At 41.6% G+C, this 21,062-nt stretch overlaps 1 protein-coding gene across 4 annotated transcripts in view; it reads left to right on the forward strand.

Moving 5' to 3' along the window:
* The window catches only part of ehbp1 (EH domain binding protein 1), a 157,100-nt gene that overhangs the window by 54,535 nt on the left and 81,503 nt on the right, over window positions 1–21,062 (forward strand). For 3 of the 4 annotated variants that reach the window (XM_035904844.2, XM_087850042.1, XM_087850040.1), the window contains 5 exons: window positions 371–510; window positions 2,624–2,737; window positions 4,333–4,470; window positions 5,459–5,720; window positions 8,989–9,235. In XM_035904844.2, the coding sequence (XP_035760737.2) occupies window positions 371–510; window positions 2,624–2,737; window positions 4,333–4,470; window positions 5,459–5,720; window positions 8,989–9,235 (901 nt within the window). The remainder of the gene's footprint in view (window positions 1–370; window positions 511–2,623; window positions 2,738–4,332; window positions 4,471–5,458; window positions 5,721–8,988; window positions 9,236–21,062) is intronic. The other variant, XM_087850041.1, reaches the window with a different exon arrangement.

Raw genomic sequence — 21,062 nt, forward strand, 5'->3', positions numbered from 1 at the left:
AGAGAGGAGAATACAGCGATTATGATGGAGCGGTGGTATCGAGGGACTGTGGGGAGGGGGGCGCACAGAGGACTACATAAAATACAAGAAATGATGTAGAAATGCATCAGTGGGGCAGAGGCTGGAGTCAAAACCAAGCTTTAAAGAAGCTTTAAAATGTGAGGGAGGGGTGTTAAAGTTTTAGGTGTAAAAATGGTCGTCTGGAGTGAAGAAATGATTGAAAGAGACGGATTCTAAATGTATGTGGGGTGTTTAGGTTAAATTGTGCTATCTGTCTTGAAGTTTTTCAGCTACATGTAAACATGTATTTATCTATCTATGTGTATACATTGTTTTGGTTCTTGTTTTTTGGGGGGCTGGTGGGGTCCAGTGATGAGGACATGCAGAGCCTGGCCAGCCTGATGAGCATGAAACAGGCGGACATTGGCAACCTGGATGACTTTGAGGAGGAGAATGAGGAGGATGAGGAGAACAGGGTCAACCAGGAGGAGAAAGCTGCTAAGATCACAGGTAAAACACTGGAGGAGTACTTTTTTATTTGGCTTTGTAAGATCAGAGATTTATCTGCTGAAAGTCATTGAAGTTGCTTTTGGTCATTTGATCAAAATCCCCAAAACGCCCGAAATTTCCCAGACTTTCTGAAGAATAAGCGCAGGACCCAGGCTTCATTTGGGGCATTTACTTTGCTTCTTAGTTTCTTTGTTTTCCCCAATTTATGCTTCTCTGTGCACGTGTGTGTGTGTGTGTGTGTGTGTGTGTGTGTGTGTGTGTGTGTTTTTCCACAAATACAAAAGTGAGAGTTTGTAAATTCATGAGCTTTATTTGCCGTGTATTGTCTGCTTCAGGGCGTTTTCTGTTGCTTTGACTTTCCCACATCCTTGTTACCCCTCATTCCCCTCGTCTTGTATTGGTTGCACTGGCAGACTGACGGTGGCTTGGCTCCTTCCTTACATACATGATTCATTCTACGGTCGCATGTACGGGCCGCGCTGCTTCCTGCTTTGCTTAATCCAACTTTTCAAAGCGCCACCTCTTCATGTTAAGCTTCATTTTTTCTCTCCTTTCTTTTTCATGCTCTTCATCTCATTTATATGTATATGCATTGAGCGCCTACAGCTACGCTTCACTAGCACACATCTCTGAATCAAAGGATGGGCCGGGCTGCCAAAACTCGCTGCTGTCATATTCTTGCCTGAATGGTACCTCCAGAGCAAGCCAGCAAGCAGCCCCAGCAATACTAACACTAGGCTAACCAATGCATACGCTGTAAAACACATGTTCTCTTTTGTCTTTTTATATGCTGTATGTAAATTATGAAACCTCAATAAACCTCTGTGTGTGTGTGTGTGTGTGTGTGTTTATATAGGGTTGTTAGTCATTGTTCAGTATTACCTCTTTATTTATCAATCTGGAACCTGAAGCTCTGGAGGCATGTCAGATACTTTAAAATGTTATTTTAAAGTAGATATATAAAGTTTTTTTCTTTTTAGCTTTTGGCTCTGTGCATGCATTTAGCACTGCAGTGCTTATGCAGTGTTTCCCACAGAACACGGTTTCCTCTGCAAATATTTTATAACTGAGCAATAGTGAGTCTCTACTCCTGGGGATAAACGTCTTCCACATCTTGGATGGCAGTGAGTGATGACAGTTGTTGTTCTGCTCTGGAGCCTTCAGGAGTTTGACATGTTGGTACATGAACCAGTTCTCCATATGCTGCCAGCTCTGGTTACAGTGAGAAAGAAAGACTTTCTTACTTAGACCAGCTGGAGTCTAAGACACAGGGTAGAGCATGTTTAACCCCAGGAGAAGAGACTGTAGAAATGGCTGAATGATATCCACCTCCAAGTGTACACTTTACAGAGAGTCTATGGGAACACCACAGTCTGCTTGTTCGGTGATGATATAACGATGCTCTTTCCCGGTCCAAGCTTCTCCAGCCTTGGACGAGGCTCTGTCCTTTTTAATGTGCTGCAGTGCTTCAATTATTGTTTTTGGATCCGACCCCCCAAAAAACTTTTAACCCTTCAGATAATATTCTGGCGTTGAGATTAAGCTTAGTATCAGGACAAATCTGGACTGTTTTAAACTATCAGTAATGTCCCAGAGCTTTGTTTGTTTTTGGGAACTGAAGGAGTGTTTGGACCTGGATATTGCTACTGATATGAAACGTAGCAAACAACTAGTTGCCCAGCAAAGTTTGAGCAACACAAGACAGGACGAGCTAGCTATTTATCATTAACAGGCAGTCATAAATATACTTGATTGAGGTAGCCTGCCCAGGTAAAGTTGGTGTGGGAAACACTGCATTTGGCTGTTAATACTATAAAGTTGTGAACTTTATAGTGTAGACCTTACCAGCTAAATGGTTGATTGCAGCGCTGTTACTAACTAAAGCATGCACATTCACACTAGTGTTCCTCTTTACTAATCTGTATGTACTTGCAGACTTGTTAGTGATAGAACCGATGATAATATAAACCAAACCAACAGTCTGCACTCAGTTATTGCACAGTGTAATGTGCGGTGTGGATGTGTGTGGACATTCTGGATGGTGTGTGTTATTTTTGCCTTGTTCACTGCTTTTCTTCCTCCCTCCCTTCCTGTATGGACCTGTCGTTTGCAGAGATAGTAAACCAGTTGAATGCCCTCAGCTGCTTACATGGGGATGATGATGATGATGGTGGTGTTCCCAAGCGAGCACGCAAAGCAACAGCTAAGCCTGCTGCTTCCTCCCAAGGTCTTTTTTCACCTTTCTTTCACCCCTTTTCATCCCGCGATTCTTCTTTTATTGTCTTGTGAACATTGTGTTGCCTCTTCCTACCCCTCAGTGTCAGTGTTATATCTACATATTTATTTATTTATTTTTTATTTTTCCTCCCATAATGTTCTGTCTCACCCTCTTCCTCTCTCTCTTTGGCTCTACCCTCCCTTATCCCTTGATCCTTCGTGACATTGGTATTGTAGTCGTGTTGTGTGGTACGATTTATCTTCAATCATGTGGTGACGTGCAGTACGTGGTGTTGTGAACACATCAGTTGGTGTTCATCCTTTTGGTTCCTATTGTTTCTATTATTTGACAATGTGACCTTTCCCACTCTTTTACTGCAATTGGTAGTGAACCAAACCAGGTAAAAAGAAAAGAAAAGAAAGAGCCCCTTTTTTCCTCTTTCAGGTCAAAGCAATATTTGTGTTTTCAAAATAGAATTAAGTATATTTATTTTAAATTGAGAATATTTAGCCTCTGATATTCTCACGCAATCTTAAGCTAGATAAAAAAAATTTTTTTAAAAAGTCCGACCAATCTGTCTATAAAAGTAGAAAACCTATAGTTAATTTAAGTTTGGCCGCTTTCCCCTTTAGGAGACGAGCTTTACATGCTCGTCTCCTTTTGCACTTCTAAGTCAGGTTCAGTGGCCCCTGGGTCATACCACCAGTGATGTTTCACACCTTGGCTAAATTTAAATAAAGTGTTTTCTTTTTCTTTTTTGCAAGGGCACAGTTGTAAAACCTTTTCATCTTATTAAAAATCGCATAAATAACGGCTTTATGCAAAAGCTTTCCCTTTCTCCTCTGGGCAAATAGCTCCAGTCACTGGTTCAACTGGAAACAGTAATATACAACAAACATAGCTTTGTACTCTCAAGGTTTTCTGAGTTTATTTGGGGTCTTCCAACATTCTTCTGTCTGGATAGGAGTAGTCACAAACCCTCTCACAGATTTAAACACACTCTTGGACATGTGCACTTGTCATGGCCTAAAATTGGCCATGAATGTTGTGAGTCAAGTGCTGTTCCTCTTATCAGCCATCACCACTTCACATAGCCACACTACATATAGACCCAGGACACGTAGCTCACAGTTTTTCTTTGTACTTGTTCAGATTTTCATGTTTCTCAGCAACATTTCTTGGCATCTACCTCAGCCACATTTACACTCTTTTCAAACTGACCCACACCCTGGCAGCATGCGATTGAACTACAGTGAGTATAGTGAAGATAAAATACACAAGTACCCCCTCCAGCTGGGAACTCCATAGCAACACCATGCTTTCGCCACAGTCTCCCACAGTAACCCTCCATACCACACAAAATTTCCCAGAATGCCACTGTTGTATATGCTCTGAAGAAGGATGAAATGGTTGAGGAACAAAGGAGTTTAGGCAGTGCTCCCCAGCAAGCGGGATTTCTTATCCAAGACTGAATGGTTCACTCCGAAGTGCAGATTTTGGTGCATTTGGCTTTGTGGCTGTTTGTTCATTGCATTTTGTTGTGTAGCTGTTTTGACTCTGTAGTTTAATTTAAAATGACTTTTTATTGAACTCTTTGGCAACAGAGCTGATTAACAAGCTGAACTTCCTGGAAGACGAGGATCAGGATACGGCTCCCGCCATGAACAACAATCCTTTTGATGAGCCCGATGTCGACCTTCATCCCAACCATCTCAACCCATTTGACGATCCTGATGAGGAAGGTATGTGCAGCGCTGCCAGCTTCTGAAGAAAATACACTCAACTTCATTTTAATATATAATAATTGTAAAAACTTGTAAAACGTGCCTGGCTTTGGTTGCGATCTTCTTGGTGTTGCTTTGGGAAAAGTCTTTGGGATGATGAGCAGTGTGGCTTTAAGGTTCTGATGTGCAGATACCATGAATGTGTATAATCCTCTGCAACTGTATCAGGCTTCAATGCTTTCAGTCAGACACCTAAACCAATATTTTTGTCTGACCACCTGAGTGGACAGGTATTTGTTTTTGAGTGTCACGCTCTCGCACACATAAAAGCACACCTTTGCTGCCTATTTGCTTACTTAAGATGTCTTTGATCTGATCTTCATTTTACTTTCTCAAGTGCATATTTTTACGTATGTACATGTGTCCTTTAATGTCCTTATCATCTTCAACAAAGGTTTACTTATTTTGGGGACGATGCAGTTGCTGTTTTAATTCAATAGTGGCTGTGTGTAGGATTTGGTTGTCTTATGTTGGCAGTGAAGGCAGCATGAAGCATATGTGCAGGCACCACCCAGGAGCCCACACAGGGGAGCTGGATCCTTAAAATGTTGCAATAAACTAAATCCACACAATTTATGAAAAGTCAAATAGGCAGTTAACTTTCTAGGAGCTGGCATCCACATGTGTGGACATCACATTTTGGGTTGTCTAGACCACAATACTAAATTTTACTGTACCTAATATCCTCTTCTCAGAAACTACATCAGGTAAAAAGATAATAATTAGTTTTTACATTCATCAGGTCCCAATCAGCCCAAATAGCAAAGAGAAATAAAAATGCATGCCATGAAAGAGTTCCAGTCTTAGGAGGTTAAGGCACATTTATTTTGTTTCTCTCTGCTGTCTATCTCTCCAACATACTGAGATCACAAGCTACCAAAGCTCATGTCAAGTCTAGGAGTAACATGATTTGTACATGCTGTCAATGCTTTCCGTCCTCTGTCAGAGCCCCCTGCCCAGCCGGTCCTACGGCAGCGGGCTGACAACAGTTCCTTTTATGACCACGACTCTTCAAATCCGTTCAACGAGCCAGATGAGCCAGAGACACAAGCATGTCCGGGGAATCCCTTTGATGAGCCTGACCAGGACACAGACCCTCAGCCGGATTTAGAACCTCCCAAACCCAGGCAGAGGAAAGGTGTCCGGCCCGTTGACATGAGCAAGTACCTGTACGCGGACACTTCTCACAACGAGGAGGAGCTCGACAAGTAAGATTTTGTTATTCATTGGACAATTGTTTCCTCTGTGTATTTACAGTCCTATAACAAATGAAAATGGTCTCCTTTTTTTGCGTTTGATGAAACAGTAACTTTGAATTATGAGGCGTGAACATGCTGTTAAGTAAAGAGCATGCACCTTATCCTGTGCTATTTTTCTTTTTTTAAAGTGTCATGTTTTATTGTTTTATTGACTCGAGACCAATGATTGAGCTTATAAACTGACTGGGAAAGTGTCTACTGTGCTGAAAAAGTGACTATAGGGCCATTTTCCCATAGACTTTTACACCACTGGAAATCGTTGTGCAATCATAAGAGTCGCCCCCTGGTGGCAAATAGAAAGCATGTAGATTTAAGGGTTTCAGATCACTAGCTTCAAGTGGCCATTGGAGGAATTGCACTTTTCTTCATAAGTAGCGATACTTAAAGCGCTCTGTTACGTTCTCGATTACTGCTGGCAGCCCGAGTCCTGCAGCTCCCCCTCCTTCTCGAGGAGCACTTGTAGGCACAGCTCCCCCCTTCCAAACAGGGCAAAGTGACGAGGCAGCTCTTTCAACAGGAACAAGGGCCCTGTTGTTTCACTGCATTCTTTAACCTTGTCTCCCTCTTCAGTCTTCCACCCGTCCTCCCCATCCTCTCCCTCCCATCAACTTGTTGCCCCATACTTTCCCTCTTTCTCCTTCACTTCCTCGTAGACTCTGCTCATTTTTATTTCACCTTGGAGCTCCTTTACATGCTCCCCGCCCCCACCCTCCCATTCCCTCTTCCTTGTTCCTGTTCCGCATCATTTCGGTTCATCAGTGCTGTCAGCTACTTTGTAAAGAAGAAAATATAAAGATGCTTCTATCTGTTGTTGAATTTAAAGATATGATGAATGTGTCAATGGAGGCGTTTTTTTGGTTATTTGTTTACTTTTTTTGGTATATGCTGCATTTTTAAAATTTTTCATTTTAGTTAAGTTTGGTGGCTGTGTTGTGCAACCCTTACTTATAAATATTTAATCTCAGTGGAACTTTCTGAAATTAAATAAATGAACAAGAAAATTTTTTGTCATTGAACGCAGCATAAAAAGGTAGCTTGTTGTGTATGTGTGAATCTCAGTTTTTACTGAAATGTTAGGCTATTTTATACTTAATAGGCTGTGTCACCTTCTCTAAAAGCTCAATATAGACTTTATCTTGTGATAGTAAAGGTTGCCAACCTTTAGGGGTTGAATCTTAGCTTCACACTGATGTGGGGATCCTTCTGAAGTGTTCCCATCAGTGAACCGTTTCACCAATAGTGTGTGACCATCTCCACAAGAGCAGCCGTGCCCAAATTGTCAATGTAAACCCTTTTTTGCCACTGAGCGAAGCCGTCACACAGACAGGCGTATGTTTCACTCCTCTCAGCTGTCCAAAGACAGACAGGAATTGACTGGTGTGTTTCTTTTTCTCTGTCTCTTACATCAGGAGCAGCTCACTGCAGAATAGAAAGTTCAAGAGGGCAGCGCAGTGTTTTGACTGCAGCCCTTTCACATGTCTTTTAGCCAGCGATGGTCTGTTAGAGCTTCTCTATAGACCTGCCTCCTTTTCTTTTCTTCACTTCCCTCCTTTTTTCCCCCCTTCTATCACTTTGCAGTAAGACACTGAGTACCTCCAACCTTCTCTTTCACAGATACCCAGTCAATCAGTTTTTCCTCTCACCCCCTCCTCCTCCTCCATCCAATTCTCTTGTTTGTTTAGGACTGCTTGTTGCATGTTGAGTGAATGTCTTAAGGCCGTGCCCCTGCTTTCATTGCCACCAGCATGCCTGTGTATTGATAACACTGTGGTATGTGTATGCGTGTGTGTTTTGGTGCGTGCTTGTGCGTGTGTGTAATGTAGTCGTGCTCTGGCCTGTCTGTCAGTAGTCCACCTCGGGTAGTGAGGATATGAGGTCACACAGTCCTGACCTCAGTGCACCTGCATCTTCTATTAACTTACCACTTTCTGTGTGCTGTTCATTGTGCTGCACCATACCTTTGTTTCCCTATTAATGAATTTATAGTTAGATCCTAGGATGTCTTTAAAAGGTCCTAATGGTTATTATAGGTCATTATAAACAAAATGTTTAATGATTAGGCAAAATATATGCATATTTTCTAATATTTTCTTGTGTTCGACAACCTCATTTTACAAGATAAAAAATTAGGTTTTATATCTTAGATAGCTTATATGTCTGTCTTTGAGATGGTTTATGTTAACTTTACTGGCATTTTGGAGCCTTTTATGCTTGTGTTGCTGCTGTAAGTCGGGAAATTTAGTTTTATTGTATAGCCCTGAATCACATGTAAAGGTTTAACCTCCTAAGACCCGAACTCTTCCACGACATGCATTTTTAATTTCTCTTTGATATTTGGGCATATTGGGGACCGATGAATGTAAAAACAAAGAATTACCAGATTTATTTATTTTTTTTACCTTATTTTTGTTTTTAAGAAGAATGAGAGCCACATATGAGGATTCTCGTTTAAAATTTTGATAGAACAGTAGCAGTATAATGTCCTCGTCAGTGGATATGGCAAAATTGAGTATTTTGGTCTAAATAACCCAAAATTTGATGTCCACATATGTGGACGGCAGGTCCTAGGAGGTTAAAGGGCTTCATAGGGAGAAGAGCACATTAAAAACATGAGAAAACACGAGATAAAGTCACTAACATATTAAAATTCAAAAATGGACAAGAAAACAAAAAAGAAAATATTTATAAACTTGTATTTAAAAATGAGAATAGGAAGATTTTATATCTGCTCTAAATGTGGCTGAACAGTTAGTGTGGCCATTATCAGTGCTTTTTTTCCAATTCAATTCAGATTTATTTATATAGTGCCAATTCACAACAACACAACAACGACCCCAAGGCACTTTATGTTGCAAGGTAAAGATCTTGCAATAATAGAGAAAAAATCCCAAGATCACAGTATGCCATGTAAGCAACAGTGGGGAGGAAGAAATCCCCTTTTAACAGGAAAAAATCTCCAGCCTCCAGTATCCCCAGTTCTCCTCGTTGAAGAATACTGTGTGTCTGTTGGTTTAGCTTTTTTAATTTATTTTTAAGATCAGGAGTATCTAAATATACTATGAATATTTTAAATCAGTTCTGTAGGATTATCAAAAATAGTGTAGCTCTGCTGTTCTGAATAAGCTCCAGCCTTGTGAAATACTGTTTTACAGCTCATTCTTTTTACAAATTCGATGGATAAATTACATCAATCTCTCTTTTCCCTTTTTTTTTCCAGATCCAACCCATTCTACGAGCCAAGGACATCGAGTCCTGTGCAGCAGGATGCTGGTGGCCCCTCACCTGATGTGGCCAGCAGCCAGAAGAGGAGGGCTCCCCCACCCCCGGGCACCAGCCCTGGGCTCGGCCCCAGTTTACCACCCCACAAACCCACATCTGGCCCTGATGGGGAGAGAGCCCAGCCCGTCGGGCCCAGCCCAGTGGCAGCAATGATAGGGAGAGAGCTGGCCTCCTCTTCCCCCAAGGTACGCAGTCCTTACTGGAATGTAAAAAACGTGATTTATCCCCATGTGATGCAAGTGAAAAATACAGAAAGAAATGCACTGTGGTTGTGTCTGCAGTGTATCTGGTGCTTAATGAAGAATCATTACTTTCTATTTTGAGAAATATACCTTTTAGAATAAAACAATTTAAGATTTTGATTTTAACTTTGATCTCATCAACTACTTGTCGGCTTCGCAGACTCTTAAGTTCATTTAATTACATTTAATTCAAATCTCTGAGCTTGAACCCCAAAATTCAACAGATCTCAGCTCATGTCTACTTCCTGTCATACACTCTCGTCCGTGCAGTATGTTTTATTATAAGTGAGTGAGTTGAAGCATTTTGAGTGTGTTGTGTGTGTATGTGTGTGTTTGCGGTAGTGTGTCCACATCCAGTGGTCCTTACATTAGCTTTTTTTCCGCCTGCACAGTCTCATCTCCTGCACCATTCTTTATGCTCATGAAACTCCCCAGCTCCTCATTTGAATATAGGTATTTGTTTATTGGGGTGTTTTCATATGTTTATTTATTTATTTAAATTAGGTAAATCATGGCTGGGTCTAATTAAATGGCTGATGGTCACACACACTCACGGCAGGAGTCAGACCACTGGTGGGGAATGATTGGCTGGGGGTGTGGGGATGAGTGGGGGTTAAAATTGTGTGTGTGTGTGTGTGTGTGTGTGTGTAGGGGCTCAATGAGCCTGTGTAGGGCTTAAACACAGGGGGCTTAACTACAGCAGAGCGATCACAAGGGGGTGTTGACCCCCTGTGCCCATGCACACACATACACGCAAACACAGTACAGTTAGTCATACACACACATAGACACACACAGGTCCCTCCTCCCCATGCAGCTGGCTAGCTGACTGTTTTAGTGTAGCTGGGCGGTGATGCTGGCCGTCCATGTAATTATGGCACAGTGCCTTTATCACCCAGCTGCAGTTGCCTGTGACCATGGGTGAGGGGGCCTAAACCACTTTAATTACCCAAAGCCAGTGGCCTGTGGTGGGCCACACTTCGCCAAGAGATGCCCCTGCCTCTGGAGCTTGGTGTGGAGGGGGCAAGGTGGGGTGTAGAGAATGAATTGTGACTGAAGAGGAGGGGTGAAATGAAGAATATGCTGAGGATAGTGAAGGGTTATAAGACAGCAGAAAAGAGAGGGAACATTTCCAGGGAATTGTGGAGAGGGAGAGCGCGAGAGAGATGGGATGTTCACAGTAAACAAGGATAGGCCTACAGGGTTTGTTGACATATACAGCTAGTGTGAATAGGGTTTTTTTTCCCTCTTATTCACACCCAGCACCATGGTACACACCACAGCCTACACATGGGCTGTGAGATGACCTTTGAATGTATGAAGTCAGGGAGGATTAAGAGGAGACATCCCCACTATGAGAGGCCACGACGAAACCAACACATCATAACGCTAGGAACGTGCACAGAGTGTAAATGTATGCATGTATCTGTTCTTATAGTTTCCAGTGTGCCCAAGGCTCAGTTCTGTGCATATGTACTCGGGCAGTTATAACCTTCCCTCAAAACACAGCTAACCCCCACCTCTCCCATATAAGGCGTCTACTCTTCATTCATATTTATTTTACCAATGTGGGCAAATTGTATGTAGGGCTGAGATAAACACACACAGAGAATTCAGTTTAATCTCACAATGTGAATAGAAATTGATATCCAGAAAGCCACCATATTCAGTTCTACATTTACAAACCTGCCCTGAAGGGTTAGAATGAGTTTGTCTTTTTTTCTTCTTTTTAAATGAAATCTTGTCTTTGGTAACCGAAAGAGATTAGCTTGTCTCGTTTCACCATTACATTTAACACATTTATTTGCTGCAGCAGAGGAACAAGGTTTAAATGGATGGTCACTCAACAAATAGAAAACGAGTTTAAGGGTCAGCGCCTCGAGCAATGCTTCGGTGAAGATATTTCATAAACCTTTAAAAACCAAGCAAGAGTTCTAACAAGAAAATACAAGACAACTACAGTCATGGAGAAAGATGTTTGCATTCACTCCAACAGATTTAGGATTAAATGTTTTCTTGGATGCAGTTTCATCCTCCTTGTCATTGCATTAAAACCAGCCACTTCAGTGCCAGCCTGTGGAAAATCAGGACATCTACATGACATATGGTGTGCGCCCACTTATTCTATACACAGGTATTACACATATTGATTGGATTTACGTTAAGAATAATATGAGCTCGGTGCTCTGGATTTTTGCCAGTGAAACACATGGGCTGGCACTAACTCAAGTTCTTATGTAGATTCAGATGTAAATGCAGCGTCTACAGAGGTTTCAGAAGCTTTTGTTTTGTTGCTCATGATGACTGGTGGACAGTAGGTCCCAACAAAACCCTGCTATATACTGAGGAGGATATGCAGATAGCACCTTTCTGAACAATATATTAGGACTTTGAGTATGTATTAATCATTTTTAAACATAATTGAAAAAGGAGGTCTTTGCCTCAATGATTAATTAAAGGTGCCTTACTTCGGGTGATGTTTGTGTTTGAGGAAATGTGAAGGTAGGTCATACCTTGGCAGCGGTGGCTCAGGAGATACAGTGGGACATCTGTCAATGAGAAGGTCAATGGTTTGACGCCAGGCTCCTCTAGTCTGCATGCTGAAGTATTGCTGGGCAAGATACTGAAACCTTAATGCTCCTATCAAAGTGTTAATGTGTGAATTTTAGCTTAAAAAGCGCTTCTAGGAATCGGTGAATAAGGCTTGTAGAAAGAAAGTACTTGAAATGTAGCTACACTTGTCAGTGTTTGGCTCTCTCCACCATTGTTATTGATGCCAGATTCAGACTACATTATAATAGCTTGATTGTGGCCAAAACCATGGGCATCTTAAATGACAGCAGATCATTTTATCGTCTATACTGTGTCGTAACTGAAACTTCATCCAGGATGTCTTATGATGTCCAGACAGAAAGACCAACATGTCATGTATACACAGTTGTAAAGTTGACCGCACATGAGTCCGGTTTTTACCATGTTGAAAGTTTATATGCACTTGTCATTAGGTCTGAATGCTTAGATGGCTGTTGCGAGTTTGACAGAGAAGTGACCGGTCTTGTTCTTTGACACATGAAGCCGACGCATTAAGATATCGTGAAAATAATGGAAAGGAGAGCATGTCTGAAAGGGGCTTTAGATGCTTCACAGCTCCCATACCAATATGTGATTCCATTGTCCCGTCTAGAGATCCTGAAGTGCGTCAAGTTTAAAGTGTAGCATCTGTGAAGGAGCTGGAAGGATGAAAACATCTGTGGGATTAATTTAAATGAACAGAGGGAGTTCCTGTTGGGCGGGCTGTGAGCTCTGTCTGGTCTGATTCAGTCCATCTCTTTTCCCTCGCTGTAACTCAGTGATCCTCTGCTCCTCCTTTTGTTTCATCTCCATCTCTATTCTGTAGTCAGAGCGCTCTACACTTAGATGCTCTGATCTTTGGATTTTCATCAAGTTTCCGCTTCGTGACTTATTTGCCTTATTTTCATATAAAGAAAAGTTGGAGGTTGGATTATGCGTGTGGGCAGAAGTTTGAAAGAAAAAGTTCTGTGTTATCTTAATATTTGCCAAAGAATCTTGGAAACAGTAAGGAATTTTCAACTTTGTGGTTTATCTGTCAATACAGCTTTTCAAAAGCTTTTTTCCAGCTGTTCCTTTACTGTATACTGTGTGAATATCACCTATTTCTTTGTATGTCAAGTAATATTTCAAGCATAATCTTACATGAAATCTTTACTACTTTTCCCTTTATTAATTTTTGTTACAAGCACACTCACATTAGACACTAGAGGAATGTTTTCTTTCTCCCCTTCATTTGAAGTGCTTCAGTGATTACCCACATTAGTCGAAGGGATCAAATTAAATAGAGTTTTGCAGGTTGTGAGAGCTCCTGTGCTGGGGCGAAGGAAGAGGCCAGAGCTCTCCTTCCTCTCCCACATGTTTTCACAGCCCCTCCTCCTGTTCAGACTACCTCCAAATTGAAATTAGAATAAATTAACATTATTTAATTGAGTTCGCAGAAGGCTGCGATATTTCTTAATTAGCTTTCACCGAGGTTCGCGGCAGGAGAGGACCACATCCGTGCTGTGGAGTGTTTCTGAGGTTACTGTGACGACTGAGGGATGTTTTTGGAGGACAGAGGGGAGCCCAAGAGACAAGGACAGTCATCTCTTGTCTTCTGATCTTTGCCCGTTGCAAGGTCTCTCGTCTTGTTATCATTACATCCAGCCCAAAGTTAATTCATCTTCCCTGATAAGTTTTGCAGACCTTTACACAAAGAAACTCAGATGGAGGACATAAAGAAAGTGGACTGGGTACGATGTTTTTAAGCAGCTACTGTAGATTTAAAAGCCTCCTTCGTTATAGTTGGAGCTTAAATGTTAAACTAAATGCCTTGTTGACTTTTGTTCATTTAAAGCACACTTCCATCTAGGTTCATTTTTTGACATGTAAAGCTCTTAAACTCTTGTGGTAAGAGTTGTCCACACTCCACCTGAAGTGGCTCTATGCCGCACAGTTTGAGAACCACTGGGTTAAAAGTAAAAGATCAGGAGAGTGTTTTGTGTTTCTTAAATTTCAGAACTTGGCATCGCTATGAGCAAGGAAATGGGCATTGCGGTCCGTCTCTGAGACCAAAGCATTGAAGCCTCAGTGGCTCCCTTTGGCCACGCTGGCCTTTCCATAAGCTGTGTAATATTAGGAGAATAATCCTCGAGAGGAGTAAGGCTAAATAATTACCTTTCAGTGTCTACCTTTTCTCAGCGTGGACCCCTCCCCAAACTTTTTTTGCCGTCTCTGAGTGGTCTGTCATTGGATCTTGTGGGAGAAAGGAGACCCAGTTTCTTCTCTCATTCGGTGTAGGTCCAATCATCGGGCTTCCTGTTGTTGCTTCAAGATGCAGGGCATCGCTGTCATCAAGTTAGTGGAAAGGTAGAAGACGATACCAACCTCTGGACGGTCTGTGGTCTCAGAAGTTTAAGGAAATATTTAATACGTATACTTTTGGCTGTTTGTTTAAATCATCACTAAATATTTTTGCATCAATTAAATGAGATCCAGTGGTGGTGAACAGTTCGAGCCATGTTTGAGGCACAGTTTTAATCCTGAAGTCTCACAGGGCACCAGGCATTTACACGTTTAATCGTTTCAAGTAGACAAACAAAAATATTAATATTACACACCCTTCCCATTTCAGTTTTACTCACTGGTAGCCATGAAGTGACAAGTGTGTGTGTGTGTTTGTTGTGTGTATTAATGTGCTGTCTTGTGTGTGTTGTGAGGGATATATTTTGATCCAGTTACTGTAATGCGGCTATCATTTTTCCACCTCTTCCTCTGTTGGGTGCATGTCGAGTTCACAAGTTAAGCACTGCGAAGAGCTCACTCTCTTCAATACCCGCGCCGACTGGTGTAAAAGGGCCTTCCGCAAAGCGCCGCTTGTAATCTGCCTTTGGTAAGTCCTCCTTAGTTTTATCTGCCAAGGATTACCTCACAAGCTGCAAGCAGGAGAGAACGAGGGAGACGCAGAGCAAGAGAGAGAGAAATGAAAAGCAAGTCAAACAGAAAACGATGAAGATGGAACAAAATGAAAACAAATCGCTGTGTAATCTCTGAAAGAAGGAGACCTGCTTTTGAGTTGAAGGGAAGTTTCCCTCGCCACTCATTTAGAGAAGGAATTGACTAATCCCTCCATGATTGATGTCTGCTATGAGAGGCTCTATGGCAGACTAATAGGGCTTATGAGGATGACCAGAAAGTCCTTTGTGTGTGTGTGTGTATGTGTGTGTGCGTATGTGTGCACGTGTAGGAACCAAACCTTTTTGTCTTGTGTGTCCTTCTATCCAGTGGCCGTAGAGGCCAGGGGTTTGAATGACATAGCAGCCGAAGAAGGGGTAACTTTATCTTAATCTGGTCTTAATCTGCCCTGGTGCTCCAGGTGTGTGTGGGCCTAAACCTTGAAGGATCCTGGGTTTTGGGGTGAGGTTTAAGGGGGCTTCATCTGAGGAGATAGAAGTCCATGCACTTGAAAACTCCTTGGACCTCCAGAGGGTCTGAGACCCCCCGCACATTCCTGAAAACCGCACTCACTTAGTGAAGCTGAACCTTCTTCCCGTCATCTTTAAGTGGCCCTTCCTACATTTTAATTGAATTAAACCAACCGTTCTCCTTAATTTAAAAAAGACCTTGGAAGTATCTTATGAATTAGTCAGTGATTTCTCTTTCAAATTGTGCGGGTGTGTTCAAGTGTGTGTACATGCACACACGTGCACTCTTGTGTCTGTGTTTGAGGAAAAGAGAGTGAGTGTAGAAATGATAAGGCTTTAATTGCCTCTTCCTAAAGCCCTCCAGCCCCCCTCTTTCGGCCTATTATAGTATGCAGGTGTGTGCTTTTATGTGCTATAGGAAATACTAAGTGGCATTTCCAGTGCTCAACTCTCACATCACCTGGTGGCATCCTTCTCAGTTTGTATTTGAGCTCTCACAGACCTCCTTTGACCTCAGCAGGAGTTGATGCATAAATCCAGTCCTTCAGGTACAGTTTGGACCCTTTGAAATGTTCGTTCGGTCTTTTTGTGTAAAGACCCCCCATGTTATGAGAGTTAGTAGAAAGTTGCAGTTAGTTATGGCTGAAATGTTCCTCATATACAGAGATTTGAACTCCTTTATGGTCTCAATCATCATCTGTGATCAACCCAGCCATGAACCTCACTCTAACCCTGTCCTAGCAAAATAGGGTTTGTTTGTTTATTTAATGGTTTTCCCAATTCTTGATAAACTATTTACTTGACACTATAAACTATGACTGTAACAGTTATAGTCAGTATTTCATTTTTAAAAAAACAAAGTCAGAGAGGGCAAAAGGAATGACTGCTTACTCTTCAAATTAGTTGTTGCAGAAATGTCTGTCCATTAATTGGTCGATTGTGGGATTGATTACTGACATTCAGAAGAATAAAGCTGCTCAGAATCTCCATGTCTACTGAACCGTGTCATGTTAAGCTGCGATCTAATAATTAGCATTTCAACATATAAACTATTAAATGCTAAAAATGAGAAATTGCTGAAGGTGGAGCCATCAGGGGCCTGTAGAGATTAAAGTCAGGTGTTCAAGCACCACCCAGATGTATTATTGCCTTTTAGTCACTTAAATGTTCCATTCTTTCTCCAAACTTTTTCTCTTTCCGGATGCTCCTGTCAGTCCTCCTCCACCACACCCATCCTCCTTTTCTGTCTGTGTTGATGCATGTGTATTCTGATCAGGAGTCAAAGGGGTGACTTTGTAATTATGTTCATTTTAATTGGCTCTGCTATCACCCCTCTCATCACTCTGGAGCCCACGCTGCGCTGGACAATGGCAGTCTGTAGTGTCGGGGTTAAGCAACCGCTGCGTTAACATCCCCCCCCCAGAAAAAAAAACCACGCACACTCCTCATATATATATATATACACACACACACACACACACACACACACACACACACACACACACACACACAAACTGCCTCTTTACCTGCAGAACATAATTCCTAAAGTGGCCTCCTTAATGAGTTTTCCCTGCCCCGGCTTAGATTAATTGATAAATGGTGGCTTTATCAGCCCAGCTCATCTCTGAATCCATTGCACCACTAATTTGTTTGTTGAAGATGTCAGTTAAAGGAGATTAATACGGTATAGATTTATCAAAACAACATCCTCCTTCTTTTCCTCTCTCTGTTCTTTTTTACCAAACCTTGTTACTTATCTGAGAAGGTGGAGGAAGAGCATAAGATTTAGATGGATGTTTAGGTGCAGTTTTTATGTTGGTCACGAAGAAATCCTGCTGGAAAAAAATGGACTTTGGATTTAAAATCTAATTTTGATCTCAGTCGTGTTTTTTAGCTCTGAAAATGTGTATTTTGTTTGTAAGAAGTTAGAAGGTGATGGTACTTTGAGGGCCTGTGACTCAGAAAATGTCTTCTGGTTTATAAAAAAGTACACACACATATATATGTGTGTGTGTGTGTGTGTGTGTGTGTGTGTCAGCTGAATGTGATGGGGTCAGGTGGCAGGATAAAAACCCAGTTACAAATAAACAGACAAACACTGTTTTAACAGATTTATCAAATGGTTTGAATATTGAAGTGCAGCAGAGCCACAAGGACACGCCATTAATGCCAAACTGCATAAAAATTTTTTTAATTACAATCTATGTGCAAACTTACCTTTGCCTATTTTTCTAATTTGATTAACTCCAAGAGGGTAACAGCAGGAAAGTAGTTGTAGGTAGTCTTTGCTATAACGCTGTTCTGTGACTTCCTGCCTTCCAGAGCTGCTTTACCTGTGTTTTTCACAGGTCCTCATACACTTGCAGTCTCTTAAGTTTGTCTCCTTCACTGCTCAGTCAAGTGCACAGTTGAAATGGCAGTTAAAACAGACTAATGCAATATAGATTTATAAAAGCAGCCTCCCATTTTCTCCTCTTTCTCACAAACCTTATTTGTTTATCTGAGGAAGATTAGGAGGCAATTAGAGCATTAGATGAATTTGTGCAAATCTGGATTTTAAAATGTACGTTTATTTCCTGGCAAAGGCATGTCTTGGCCATACGTACCCATATACAGGGCAACCATATACACTGATTTTGAGCGGTGTTTGAAGTGGCAACTGTGAGGTTTCAGTTTAAACTAGTGACAGTGTAATTTTATGAAATGGTGATTGAGGAGAAGGAAATGGCTCACTGGAATGGCTCAGGAGGAGTCTGAAATATCCTCTGTTAGATCAGTGTAACTTATGAGAGGAAGCAGATGGAGAAGGACTCAAAGAAATGGAGTGTAGGACATTTTTACCATCAGTGATGTTGTCTTGTTTTGTCCCCACTGCAGACAGCATCCTCACCGCACATACTCGATCTCAAACCTACCCACCCTGCACGCCTTTTCCCCACAGCCAAAGCTAATTTGCAGAGGCGTGAGTGTGGGTAATGCTACTGCCGTTTCCATGACAAGCTAAAGCCAGCGCTTACACCGCATTATGCCCCTGTGTTACATGTTAGGCGAGTAAGCGGGCGGGTGGGCACACTGCAAGCTGGCACTGTCCCTCCTTCCATTTTATTTTCCTTTTTTTTTTTTTTCCCCTAGTGAATGGTTTTATTTCAATTTCAAAGGCTTGTCCTCTCCTGTATGTTTTGTTTTTTTTTAAAGACAGCTTTGCATGGTTATGCCTGTGGAGCAAAATAGGCCTTGGAAGCGATACGGTCCTGGAAAAGGAAACCGCTTTTCCAGATTTTTGCATTTTACATCTCTGTAGCCAACTGCCGAAAGGCCCTCTGTCTTGGCCTGCAAGTGATGGAAAGCGTGAATCACCAGCAACCTCCCCCCATCGCCATCATGATGAGTTTATTTACATATTTCTTTACTTGGTGACAGTACACAAAGCCACAGTGCAAAGATTTGTTAAATAGCTATGAAAACTTACCGAAGCAATTTCAGTGTGTCATAGATGGGCTGCCCTTCTGTTTCCACCTGTTCGTAAAATAAAGCCCAACTTAACTAAACAGCGTCTGAGCTCTCGTACTCATACCTCTCTTTGGAAGGAGGCCCCCACCCCAGTCGATTACAAAGGTAATGAGACATACATTTCCTTTGTATGTTAATGTGTATTATTTTTTACGCTACATTCACTCTCCTCTCCTGTTCCACCCTTATGCCCCCCATCCCCCACAAACCCCTCCTTCTCCCCAATCTCCTTATTGCCCCATCCACTTCACATCTCCATTTACATAATTGAACTTTTGATTGGACTTTGCTCCCTCCCCTCCGCTCTCACGCAGGCAGCGTTTGAAATCCGAAGCATAATTTCATGGGTAAGATGACGCGAGGTGATCGTTCTCTCTCTCTCTCGTTTTTCCGCTCCGTGTTTTTCCTAATGTGAAGACGTTGGACTTGGAAAGCTCAGATTAAACAAATTGCTTGTTTTGATTGAAGGTGCAATTAAATAATTGAGCATGTGGGTATTTGGAGATGAGCCAATCAGATGAGGTTTTTCTGTAGCAGGATGGACAGGCCACTTAAGTGCACCAACCCTATCCTCTTAAATATGAGCAGGTATTAATTTTTCCCCCAAGTATGTGTATCTTGGATAAGAGGAGTGTGTTAGGCTACCATTTCTAAGATGTTGTTATCCATACAGTAAGTGTGTATGTCCCTGCTGTTTGCATGCATGTACAGTATGTGTGTCTTGTGTGTACTTTGCACTGTGTGTATATGTGTGTGCATGGACTTTCCTCTCCTTTTTTTTCTTTTCTTTTTTTTTTTTTTTGCCTTAGGCTCCTTGAGCGGATTACAAGTTTTAAAGAGTATGAGATTCAACACCTCCTCAAATCTGACACTCTGACACTGCTTTGAAGCCTCGAAAGTGAGATTGGAAAGACACGGAAGCTCTTTTCTCTCCACAGAGTCGTGGGTTTATGTCATTGGGTTGAGCCCAGTTAAGTTTCCATTGAAGCGTCATGCCCCAGAGTGAGAGACAAAGCTGCCACTTTAAAATGTTTGACTTGTGTCTTTTTTTATGACTCAGAAAGGCCAGTTTGGTGGCCTCTGTGTGCTTTAGCCCCCATGTTTAATGCCACGTGACTTTGTTTACATTTGTTGATCTTCGTTTGGGTGCAGTTTAATAGACTTTCTTTCAGATTTTTACCCTTGACTCTGCAATTCTCCACACTGTTAGTGGGGCAAAAGGTACAAGACTTGTCTACAATAAGCAATTAAAAGTTGTTTTATTAACTAAACTAATGACTGGAAGCAAAATCTTACCATCCTATGATTATCTGAAGTTTAGTCCCAGTGGCATCAAACTATTTAGGGTGTTCTAGATGTCCTCTCCCCTTTCACCATGACTATCCAGTTGAGACTGGAAGTTACCGTTGACCACTTCACAGGTCGTCTTACAGTCATTAAATAAGTAAGACCCTGAGAAACTTGAATTCCCTCACTTGGGACAGCCACTTTCCCCCAACCAAGAGGAAACAATCCACCTTTTTCTGGCAGAGAACCTCCGGCTTGGAGCTGCTGACTTTTATCCCAATAGTTTCACTACAAACCGCCACAGTGTGTGCTGACGAGCACGCTCCAAATGTAACGTATTTCTACAGCTAAAGACTGTTTTTGAGTTTTATAGATGTAAATTGTTGCTGTTCTGTTAGAAAACTCTACAGGTGAAGGTTTTTTGCATTTCCATTATAAATGGTAGATTTGATCATATATTTTATTTTCAGACTGTCCTTCTGTTTTGTAAATAAGAAATTAATTTCACTAATGTTTCCTGGAAACTTTTTAAGGAGGTAGGGTAAGATGCGTCTTTTCAACTTATGGTTTCAGCTTATCTCGAGTAGCTCAATTGAACATTTTCTTTTGAATAAAGTGGAGAATTTGTATCTTTATTTATTTAATAAAGTGGCTTTACCGGTGCTTCCCACTTAATCAAAAGCATTTGTAATATTGTCTTGCCTATCTACAGTAAATTAAATATTTGCTCATGGTCCACATCTACAGTAAAGACAACAACCTCACTCTAGAATTGTTCTGTAGCTCCTCGTTATCCTGTGAGAGCTTATTAATTATCTCTGTCATTGTTGAGCAGCATCACCGTTATTTCAGATCTCACATCACCCTCCCAAAATCACATCTGTGAAACCCAAAATCCTCCTCCTGACTCCAGTACCAACAGGAAGCTGGATGCTTCCATTCCCAGGTTTCCTCCTATCTTTCATTCAGGCATTGTAGTGAGCTTAACCCCCCTCCTT

This window comes from Neolamprologus brichardi, chromosome 13 (assembly GCF_056152115.1).
Source record: "Neolamprologus brichardi isolate AB-2024 chromosome 13, ASM5615211v1, whole genome shotgun sequence".
Taxonomy (NCBI): domain Eukaryota; kingdom Metazoa; phylum Chordata; class Actinopteri; order Cichliformes; family Cichlidae; genus Neolamprologus; species Neolamprologus brichardi.